The following is an 11770-nucleotide window of genomic DNA, read 5'->3' on the forward strand; positions in this document are numbered from 1 at the left end:
CATGCCTCCCACTGAGCCTGGACTACTCAGCGCCTGCCTCCCACTGAGCCTGGACTACTCAGCGCATGCCTCCCACTGAGCCTGGACTACTCAGCGCATGCCTCCCACTGAGCCTGGACTACTCAGCGCATGCCTCCCACTGAGCCTGGACTACTCAGCGCATGCCTCCCACTGAGCCTGGACTATAGAGCGCATGCCTCCCACTGAGCCTGGAATACTCAGCGCATGCCTCCCACTGAGCCTGGACTACAGAGCGCAAGCCTCCCACTGAGCCTGGACTACTCAGCGCCTGCCTCCCACTGAGCCTGGACTACTCAGCGCCTGCCTCCCACTGAGCCTGGACTACTCAGCGCATGCCTCCCACTGAGCCTGGTCTACTAAGCGGCTGCCTCCCACTGAGCCTGGTCTACTCAGCTCCTGCCCCCCACTGAGCCTGGACTACTCAGCGCCTGCCGCCCACTGAGCATGGACTACTCAGCACCTGCCTCCCACTGAGCCTGGACTACTCAGCGCCTGCCTCCCCCTGAGCCTGGACTACTCAGCGCATGCCCCCCACTGAGCCTGGAGAACTCAGCACATGCCCCCCCTAAGCCTGGACTACTTAGCACCTGCCTCCCACTGAGCCTGGACTACTCAGCGCATGCCTCCCCCTGAGCCTGGACTACTCAGCGCATGCCCCCCACTGAGCCTGGAGAACTCAGCGCATGCCTCCCACTGAGCCTGGACTACTCAGCGCATGTCTCCCACTGAGCCTGGACTACTAAGTGCATGCCTCCCACTGAGTCTGGACTACTAAGCGCAGACCAGGCTCAGTGGGAGGCATGCGCTTAGTAGACCAGGCTCAGTGAGAGGCATGCGCTTAGTAGTCCAGGCTCAGTGGGAGGCATGCGCTTAGTAGTCCAGGCTCAGTGGGAGGCATACGCTTAGTAGTCCAGGCTCAGTGGGAGGCATGCGCTTAGTAGTCCAGGCTCAGTGGGAGGCATGCGCTGAGTAGAACAGGCTCAGTGAGAGGCATGCGCTTAGTAGACCAGGCTCAGTGAGAGGCATGCGCTTAGTAGTCCAGGCTCAGTGGGAGGCATGCGCTTAGTAGTCCAGGCTCAGTGAGAGGCATGCGCTTAGTAGTCCAGGCTCAGTGGGAGGCATGCGCTTAGTAGTCCAGGCTCAGTGGGAGGCATGCGCTTAGTAGTCCAGGCTCAGTGGGAGGCATGCGCTTAGTAGTTCAGGCTCAGTGGGAGGCATGCGCTTAGTAGTCCAGGCTCAGTGAGAGGCATGCGCTTAGTAGACCAGGCTCAGTGAGAGGCATGTGCTTAGTAGTCCAGGCTCAGTGGGAGGCATGCGCTTAGTAGTCCAGGCTCAGTGAGAGGCATGCGCTTAGTAGTCCAGGCTCAGTGGGAGGCATGCGCTTAGTAGACCAGGCTCAGTGAGAGGCATGCGCTTAGTAGTCCAGGCTCAGTGGGAGGCATGCGCTTAGTAGACCAGGCTCAGTGAGATGCATGCGCTTAGTAGTCCAGGCTCAGTGGGAGGCATGCGCTTAGTAGTCCAGGCTCAGAGGGAGGCATGCGCTGAGTAGTCCAGGCTCAGTGGGAGGCATGCGCTTAGTCCAGGCTCAGTGGGAGGCATGCGCTCAGTAGTCCAGGCTCAGTGGGAAGCATGCGCTTAGTAGTCCAGGCTCAGTGAGAGGCAGGCGCTTAGTAGTCCAGGCTCAGTGAGAGGCATGCGCTTAGTCCAGGCTCAGTGAGAGGCATGCGCTTAGTAGACCAGGCTCAGTGGGAGGCAGGCGCTTAGTAGTCCAGGCTCAGTGAGAGGCAAGCGCTTAGTCCAGGCTCAGTGGGAAGCATGCGCTTAGTAGTCCAGGCTCAGTGAGAGGCATGCGCTTGGTCTACTAAGCGCCTGCCTCCCACTGAGCCTGGACTACTAAGCGCATGCCTCTCACTGAGCCTGGACTACTAAGCGCATGCCTCCCACTGAGCCTGGTCTACTAAGCGCCTGCCTCCCACTGAGCCTGGTCTACTAAGCGCCTGCCTCCCACTGAGCCTGGACTACTAAGCGCATGCCTCTCACTGAGCCTGGACTACTAAGCGCATGCCTCCCACTGAGCCTGGTCTACTAAGCGGCTGCCTCCCACTGAGCCTGGTCTACTAAGCGCCTGCCTCCCACTGAGCCTGGACTACTCAGAGCATGCCTCCCACTGAGCCTGGACTACTCAGCGCATGCCTCCCACTCATCCTGGACTACTCAGCGCCTGCCTCCCACTGAGCCTAGACTACTCAGCTCTTGCCCCCCACTGAGCCTGGACTACTCAGCGCCTGCCTCCCACTGAGCATGGACTACTCAGCACCTGCCTCCCACTGAGCCTGGACTACTCAGCGCATGCCCCCCACTGAGCCTGGAGAACTCAGCGCATGCCCCCCCTAAGCCTGGACTACTTAGCACCTGCCTCCCACTGAGCCTGGACTACTCAGCGCATGCCTCCCCCTGAGCCTGGACTACTCAGCGCATGCCCCCCACTGAGCCTGGAGAACTCAGCGCATGCCTCCCACTGAGCCTGGACTACTCAGCGCATGTCTCCCACTAAGCCTGGACTACTAAGTGCATGCCTCCCACTGAGTCTGGACTACTAAGCGCAGACCAGGCTCAGTGGGAGGCATGCGCTTAGTAGACCAGGCTCAGTGAGAGGCATGCGCTTAGTAGTCCAGGCTCAGTGGGAGGCATGCGCTTAGTAGTCCAGGCTCAGTGGGAGGCATGCGCTTAGTAGTCCAGGCTCAGTGGGAGCCATGCGCTTAGTAGTCCAGGCTCAGTGGGAGGCATGCGCTTAGTAGTCCAGGCTCAGTGAGAGGCATGCGCTTAGTAGACCAGGCTCAGTGAGAGGCATGTGCTTAGTAGTCCAGGCTCAGTGGGAGGCATGCGCTTAGTAGTCCAGGCTCAGTGAGAGGCATGCGCTTAGTAGTCCAGGCTCAGTGGGAGGCATGCGCTTAGTAGACCAGGCTCAGTGAGAGGCATGCGCTTAGTAGTCCAGGCTCAGTGGGAGGCATGCGCTTAGTAGACCAGGCTCAGTGAGAGGCATGCGCTTAGTAGTCCAGGCTCAGTGGGAGGCATGCGCTTAGTAGTCCAGGCTCAGTGGGAGGCATGCGCTGAGTAGTCCAGGCTCAGTGGGAGGCATGCGCTTAGTCCAGGCTCAGTGGGAGGCATGCGCTCAGTAGTCCAGGCTCAGTGGGAAGCATGCGCTTAGTAGTCCAGGCTCAGTGAGAGGCAGGCGCTTAGTAGTCCAGGCTCAGTGAGAGGCATGCGCTTAGTCCAGGCTCAGTGAGAGGCATGCGCTTAGTAGACCAGGCTCAGTGGGAGGCAGGCGCTTAGTAGTCCAGGCTCAGTGAGAGGCATGCGCTTGGTCTACTAAGCGCCTGCCTCCCACTGAGCCTGGACTACTAAGCGCATGCCTCTCACTGAGCCTGGACTACTAAGCGCATGCCTCTCACTGAGCCTGGACTACTAAGCGCATGCCTCCCACTGAGCCTGGTCTACTAAGCGCCTGCCTCCCACTGAGCCTGGTCTACTAAGCGCCTGCCTCCCACTGAGCCTGGTCTACTAAGCGCCTGCCTCCCACTGAGCCTGGACTACTAAGCGCATGTCTCCCACTGAGCCTGGTCTACTAAGCGCATGTCTCCCACTGAGCCTGGTCTAATAAGCGCATGCTTCCCACTGAGCCTGGTCTACTAAGCGCATGCCTCCCACTGAGCCTGGTCTACTAAGCGCATGCCTCTCACTGAGCCTGGACTACTAAGCGCATGCCTCTCACTGAGCCTGGACTACTAAGCGCATGCCTCTCACTGAGCCTGGTCTACTAAGCGCCTGCCTCCCACTGAGCCTGGTCTACTAAGCGCCTGCCTCCCACTGAGCCTGGTCTACTAAGCGCATGCTTCCCACTGAGCCTGGTCTACTAAGCGCCTGCCTCCCACTGAGCCTGGTCTACTAAGCGCATGCTTCCCACTGAGCCTGGACTATAGAGCGCATGCCTCCCATTGAGCCTGGACTACTCAGCGCCTGCCTCCCACTGAGCCTGGACTACTCAGCGCCTGCCTCCCACTGAGCCTGGACTACTCAGCGCATGCCTCCCACTGAGCCTGGACTACTCAGCGCATGCCTCCCACTGAGCCTGGACTACTCAGCGCATGCCTCCCACTGAGCCTGGACTACTCAGCGCATGCCTCCCACTGAGCCTGGACTACTCAGCGCATGCCTCCCACTCATCCTGGACTACTCAGCGCCTGCCTCCCACTGAGCCTAGACTACTCAGCTCCTGCCCCCCACTGAGCCTGGACTACTCAGCGCCTGCCTCCCACTGAGCATGGACTACTCAGCACCTGCCTCCCACTGAGCCTGGACTACTCAGCGCCTGCCTCCCCCTGAGCCTGGACTACTCAGCGCATGCCCCCCACTGAGCCTGGAGAACTCAGCGCATGCCCCCCCCTAAGCCTGGACTACTTAGCACCTGCCTCCCACTGAGCCTGGACTACTCAGCGCATGCCTCCCCGAGCCTGGACTACTCAGCGCATGCCCCCCACTGAGCCTGGAGAACTCAGCGCATGCCTCCCACTGAGCCTGGACTACTCAGCGCATGTCTCCCACTAAGCCTGGACTACTAAGTGCATGCCTCCCACTGAGTCTGGACTACTAAGCGCAGACCAGGCTCAGTGGGAGGCATGCGCTTAGTAGACCAGGCTCAGTGAGAGGCATGCGCTTAGTAGTCCAGGCTCAGTGGGAGGCATGCGCTTAGTAGTCCAGGCTCAGTGGGAGGCATGCGCTTAGTAGTCCAGGCTCAGTGGGAGGCATGCGCTTAGTAGTCCAGGCTCAGTGGGAGGCATGCGCTTAGTAGTTCAGGCTCAGTGGGTGGCATGCGCTTAGTAGTTCTGGCTCAGTGGGAGGCATGCGCTTAGTAGTCCAGGCTCAGTGGGAGGCATGCGCTTAGTAGTCCAGGCTCAGTGGGAGGCATGCGCTTAGTAGTCCAGGCTCAGTGGGAGGCATGCGCTTAGTAGTCCAGGCTCAGTGAGAGGCATGCGCTTAGTAGTCCAGGCTCAGTGGGAGGCATGCGCTTAGTAGACCAGGCTCAGTGAGAGGCATGCGCTTAGTAGTCCAGGCTCAGTGGGAGGCATGCGCTTAGTAGACCAGGCTCAGTGAGATGCATGCGCTTAGTAGTCCAGGCTCAGTGGGAGGCATGCGCTTAGTAGTCCAGGCTCAGAGGGAGGCATGCGCTGAGTAGTCCAGGCTCAGTGGGAGGCATGCGCTTAGTCCAGGCTCAGTGGGAGGCATGCGCTCAGTAGTCCAGGCTCAGTGGGAAGCATGCGCTTAGTAGTCCAGGCTCAGTGAGAGACAGGCGCTTAGTAGTCCAGGCTCAGTGAGAGGCATGCGCTTAGTCCAGGCTCAGTGAGAGGCATGCGCTTAGTAGACCAGGCTCAGTGGGAGGCAGGCGCTTAGTAGTCCAGGCTCAGTGAGAGGCATGCGCTTAGTCCAGGCTCAGTGGGAAGCATGCGCTTAGTAGTCGAGGCTCAGTGAGAGGCATGCGCTTGGTCTACTAAGCGCCTGCCTCCCACTGAGCCTGGACTACTAAGCGCATGCCTCTCACTGAGCCTGGACTACTAAGCGCATGCCTCCCACTGAGCCTGGTCTACTAAGCGCCTGCCTCCCACTGAGCCTGGTCTACTAAGCGCCTGCCTCCCACTGAGCCTGGACTACTAAGCGCATGCCTCTCACTGAGCCTGGACTACTAAGCGCATGCCTCCCACTGAGCCTGGTCTACTAAGCGGCTGCCTCCCACTGAGCCTGGTCTACTAAGCGCCTGCCTCCCACTGAGCCTGGACTACTCAGAGCATGCCTCCCACTGAGCCTGGACTACTCAGCGCATGCCTCCCACTGAGCCTGGACTACTCAGCGCCTGCCTCCCACTGAGCCTACACTACTCAGCTCCTGCCCCCCACTGAGCCTGGACTACTCAGCGCCTGCCTCCCACTGAGCATGGACTACTCAGCACCTGCCTCCTACTGAGCCTGGACTACTCAGCGCCTGCCTCCCCCTGAGCCTGGACTACTCAGCGCATGCCCCCCACTGAGCCTGGAGAACTCAGCGCATGCCCCCCCTAAGCCTGGACTACTTAGCACCTGCCTCCCACTGAGCCTGGACTACTCAGCGCATGCCTCCCCCTGAGCCTGGACTACTCAGCGCATGCCTCCCCCTGAGCCTGGACTACTCAGCGCATGCCCCCCACTGAGCCTGGAGAACTCAGCGCATGCCTCCCACTGAGCCTGGACTACTCAGCGCCTGCCTCCCACTGAGCCTGGACTACTCAGCGCCTGCCTCAAACTGAGCCTGGACTACTCAGCGCATGCCTCCCACTGAGCCTGGACTACTCAGCGCATGCCTCCCACTGAGCCTGGACTACTCAGCGCATGCCTCCCACTGAGCTTGGACTACTCAGCGCATGCCTCCCACTGAGCCTGGACTACTCAGCGCATGCCTCCCACTGAGCCTGGACTACTCAGCGCCTGCCTCCCACTGAGCCTAGACTACTCAGCTCCTGCCCCCCACTGAGCCTGGACTACTCAGCGCCTGCCTCCCACTGAGCATGGACTACTCAGCACCTGCCTCCCACTGAGCCTGGACTACTCAGCGCCTGCCTCCCCCTGAGCCTGGACTACTCAGCGCATGCCCCCCACTGAGCCTGGAGAACTCAGCGCATGCCCCCCCCTAAGCCTGGACTACTTAGCACCTGCCTCCCACTGAGCCTGGACTACTCAGCGCATGCCTCCCCCTGAGCCTGGACTACTCAGCGCATGCCCCCCACTGAGCCTGGAGAACTCAGCGCATGCCTCCCACTGAGCCTGGACTACTCAGCGCATGTCTCCCACTAAGCCTGGACTACTAAGTGCATGCCTCCCCCTGAGCCTGGACTACTCAGCGCATGCCTCCCCCTGAGCCTGGACTACTCAGCGCATGCCCCCCACTGAGCCTGGAGAACTCAGCGCATGCCTCCCACTGAGCCTGGACTACTCAGCGCCTGCCTCCCACTGAGCCTGGACTACTCAGCGCATGCCTCCCACTGAGCCTGGACTACTCAGCGCATGCCTCCCACTGAGCCTGGACTACTCAGCGCATGCCTCCCACTGAGCCTGGACTACTCAGCGCATGCCTCCCACTGAGCTTGGACTACTCAGCGCATGCCTCCCACTGAGCCTGGACTACTCAGCGCATGCCTCCCACTGAGCCTGGACTACTAAGTGCATGCCTCCCACTGAGTCTGGACTACGAAGCGCAGACCAGGCTCAGTGGGAGGCATGCGCTTAGTAGACCAGGCTCAGTGAGAGGCATGCGCTTAGTAGTCCAGGCTCAGTGGGAGGCATGCGCTTAGTAGTCCAGGCTCAGTGAGAGGCATGCGCTTAGTAGTCCAGGCTCAGTGGGAGGCATGCGCTTAGTAGTCCAGGCTCAGTGGGAGGCATGCGCATAGTAGTCCAGGCTCAGTGGGAGGCATGCGCTTAGTAGTCCAGGCTCAGTGGGAGGCATGCGCTTAGTAGTCCAGGCTCAGTGAGAGGCATGCGCTTAGTAGACCAGGCTCAGTGAGAGGCATGTGCTTAGTAGTCCAGGCTCAGTGGGAGGCATGCGCTTAGTAGTCCAGGCTCAGTGAGAGGCATGCGCTTAGTAGTCCAGGCTCAGTGGGAGGCATGCGCTTAGTAGACCAGGCTCAGTGAGAGGCATGCGCTTAGTAGTCCAGGCTCAGTGGGAGGCATGCGCTTAGTAGACCAGGCTCAGTGAGAGGCATGCGCTTAGTAGTCCAGGCTCAGTGGGAGGCATGCGCTTAGTAGTCCAGGCTCAGTGGGAGGGATGCGCTGAGTAGTCCAGGCTCAGTGGGAGGCATGCGCTCAGTAGTCCAGGCTCAGTGGGAAGCATGCGCTTAGTAGTCCAGGCTCAATGAGAGGCAGGCGCTTAGTAGTCCAGGCTCAGTGAGAGGCATGCGCTTAGTCCAGGCTCAGTGAGAGGCATGCGCTTAGTAGACCAGGCTCAGTGGGAGGCAGGCGCTTAGTAGTCCAGGCTCAGTGAGAGGCATGCGCTTAGTCCAGGCTCAGTGGGAAGCATGCGCTTAGTAGTCCAGGCTCAGTGAGAGGCATGCGCTTGGTCTACTAAGCGCCTGCCTCCCACTGAGCCTGGACTACTAAGCGCATGCCTCTCACTGAGCCTGGACTACTAAGCGCATGCCTCCCACTGAGCCTGGTCTACTAAGCGCCTGCCTCCCACTGAGCCTGGTCTACTAAGCGCCTGCCTCCCACTGAGCCTGGACTACTAAGCGCATGCCTCTCACTGAGCCTGGACTACTAAGCGCATGCCTCCCACTGAGCCTGGTCTACTAAGCGCCTGCCTCCCACTGAGCCTGGACTACTCAGCGCATGCCTCCCACTGAGCCTGGACTACTCAGCGCATGCCTCCCACTCATCCTGGACTACTCAGCGCCTGCCTCCCACTGAGCCTAGACTACTCAGCTCCTGCCCCCCACTGAGCCTGGACTACTCAGCGCCTGCCTCCCACTGAGCATGGACTACTCAGCACCTGCCTCCCACTGAGCCTGGACTACTCAGCGCCTGCCTCCCCCTGAGCCTGGACTACTCAGCGCATGCCCCCCACTGAGCCTGGAGAACTCAGCGCATGCCCCCCCTAAGCCTGGACTACTTAGCACCTGCCTCCCACTGAGCCTGGACTACTCAGCGCATGCCTCCCCCTGAGCCTTGACTACTCAGCGCATGCCCCCCACTGAGCCTGGAGAACTCAGCGCATGCCTCCCACTGAGCCTGGACTACTCAGCGCATGTCTCCCACTAAGCCTGGACTACTAAGTGCATGCCTCCCACTGAGTCTGGACTACTAAGCGCAGACCAGGCTCAGTGGGAGGCATGCGCTTAGTAGACCAGGCTCAGTGAGAGACATGTGCTTAGTAGTCCAGGCTCAGTGGGAGGCATGCGCTTAGTAGTCCAGGCTCAGTGAGAGGCATGCGCTTAGTAGTCCAGGCTCAGTGGGAGGCATGCGCTTAGTAGACCAGGCTCAGTGAGAGGCATGCGCTTTGTAGTCCAGGCTCAGTGGGAGGCATGCGCTTAGTAGACCAGGCTCAGTGAGAGGCATGCGCTTAGTAGTCCAGGCTCAGTGGGAGGCATGCGCTTAGTAGTCCAGGCTCAGTGGGAGGCATGCGCTTAGTCCAGGCTCAGTGGGAGGCATGCGCTCAGTAGTCCAGGCTCAGTGGGAAGCATGCGCTTAGTAGTCCAGGCTCAGTGAGAGGCAGGCGGTTAGTAGTCCAGGCTCAGTGAGAGGCATGCGCTTAGTCCAGGCTCAGTGAGAGGCATGCGCTTAGTAGACCAGGCTCAGTGGGAGGCAGGCGCTTAGTAGTCCAGGCTGTGAGAGGCATGCGCTTAGTCCAGGCTCAGTGGGAAGCATGCGCTTAGTAGTCCAGGCTCAGTGAGAGGCATGCGCTTGGTCTACTAAGCGCCTGCCTCCCACTGAGCCTGGACTACTAAGCGCATGCCTCTCACTGAGCCTGGACTACTAAGCGCATGCCTCCCACTGAGCCTGGTCTACTAAGCGCCTGCCTCCCACTGAGCCTGGTCTACTAAGCGCCTGCCTCCCACTGAGCCTGGTCTACTAAGCGCCTGCCTCCCACTGAGCCTGGTCTACTAAGCGCCTGCCTCCCACTGAGCCTGGACTACTAAGCGCATGTCTCCCACTGAGCCTGGTCTACTAAGCGCATGTCTCCCACTGAGCCTGGTCTACTAAGCGCATGTCTCCCACTGAGCCTGGTCTACTAAGCGCATGCCTCCCACTGAGCCTGGTCTACTAAGCGCATGCCTCTCACTGAGCCTGGACTACTAAGCGCATGCCTCTCACTGAGCCTGGACTACTAAGCGCATGCCTCTCACTGAGCCTGGTCTACTAAGCGCCTGCCTCCCACTGAGCCTGGTCTACTAAGCGCCTGCCTCCCACTGAGCCTGGACTACTAAGCGCCTGCCTCCCACTGAGCCTGGTCTACTAAGCGCCTGCCTCTCACTGAGCCTGGACTACTAAGCGCCTGCCTCTCACTGAGCCTGGACTACTAAGCGCCTGCCTCCCACTGAGCCTGGTCTACTAAGCGCATGCCTCCCACTGAGCCTGGACTATTGAGCGCATGCCTCCCACTGAGCCTGGACTACTGAGCGCATGCCTCTCACTGAGCCTGGACTATTGAGCACATGCCTCCCACTGAGCCTGGTCTACTGAGCGCATGCCTCCCACTGAGCCTGGTCTACTGAGCGCATGCCTCTCACTGAGCCTGGACTACTAAGCGCATGCCTCTCACTGAGCCTGGACTACTGAGCGCCTGCCTCCCACTGAGCCTGGACTACTAAGCGTATGCTTCCCACTGAGCCTGGACTACTGAGCGCATGCCTCCCACTGAGCCTGGACTAAGCGCATGCCTCTCACTGAGCCTGGTCTACTGAGCGCATGCCTCTCACTGAGCCTGGACTACTAAGCGCATGCCTCTCACTGAGCCTGGACTACTGAGCGCATGCCTCCCACTGAGCCTGGTCTACTAAGCGTATGCTTCCCACTGAGCCTGGACTACTGAGCGCATGCCTCCCACTGAGCCTGGACTAAGCGCATGCCTCTCACTGAGCCTGGTCTACTAAGCGCATGCCTCCCACTGAGCCTGGACTAAGCGCATGCCTCTCACTGAGCCTGGTCTACTGAGCGCATGCCTCTCACTGAGCCTGGACTACTAAGCGCATGCCTCTCACTGAGCCTGGACTACTGAGCGCATGCCTCCCACTGAGCCTGGTCTACTAAGCGTATGCTTCCCACTGAGCCTGGACTACTGAGCGCATGCCTCCCACTGAGCCTGGACTAAGCGCATGCCTCTCACTGAGCCTGGTCTACTAAGCGCATGCCTCCCACTGAGCCTGGACTAAGCGCATGCCTCTCACTGAGCCTGGTCTACTAAGCGCATGCCTCCCACTGAGCCTGGACTACTAAGCGCATGCCTCCCACTGAGCCTGGTCTACTAAGCGCATGCCTCTCACTGAGCCTGGTCTACTAAGCGCATGCCTCTCACTGAGCCTGGTCTACTAAGCGCATGCCTCCCACTGAGCCTGGACTACTAAGCGCATGCCTCTCACTGAGCCTGGACTACTAAACGCATGCCTCCCACTGAGCCTGGACTAAGCGCATGCCTCCCACTGAGCCTGGACTAAGCGCATGCCTCCCACTGAGACTGGGCTAAACGCTATGGCTCCCATGATAAAGGTGTGATAAGTGACAACCAGATATAATCGGCGCCGCTTATCTTATCGTGAATATATGACCACGTCCACTCCGTGTCCTCCTATCTTTAGTGGTCACTACAAGTCTCAGCATGCTGCCAGTGCACACTAATATAAGGCATGCTGGGACATGTAGGCTGCCCCATGATGCCCACCTCTGCCTGATGAGACCACTGAAGGCTCAGCCATGGTTACCATAGCAACATAAGACCAGCCAGAACCACGTGACTGCTCGCCACTTCCGGCTCGCCCAGCCTCTCCCTGACTCTGATATGTGGCTATTAATTGTATGTGACCGGGACCCCGGGGACCGACCTGTCTGCTGCTCCCTCTCAGCCATCTTCTTGCAGCCGGGTTTTTTTTTTCACCTTTCACCTCCGAAGGACACACCCTCTGGCCGTTACCCTGGCAACGGTGACTCTTCAGTCTCCAAATTTACGGTTTGCTGCCGGA

At 59.8% G+C, this 11770-nt stretch overlaps 1 protein-coding gene across 1 annotated transcript in view; it reads right to left on the reverse strand.

The window, feature by feature from the left end:
* The window catches only part of PTPA (protein phosphatase 2 phosphatase activator), a 42445-nt gene extending 30676 nt beyond the window's left edge, over positions 1-11769 (reverse strand). Inside the window, exon 1 of the mRNA XM_069748169.1 lies at positions 11633-11769. Coding sequence (XP_069604270.1) covers positions 11633-11657 — 25 coding nt within the window. The 5' untranslated portion in view covers positions 11658-11769. The remainder of the gene's footprint in view (positions 1-11632) is intronic.
* Position 11770: the final 1 nt, after the last annotated feature.

This window comes from Ranitomeya imitator, chromosome 2 (assembly GCF_032444005.1).
Source record: "Ranitomeya imitator isolate aRanImi1 chromosome 2, aRanImi1.pri, whole genome shotgun sequence".
Taxonomy (NCBI): Eukaryota; Metazoa; Chordata; class Amphibia; order Anura; family Dendrobatidae; genus Ranitomeya; species Ranitomeya imitator.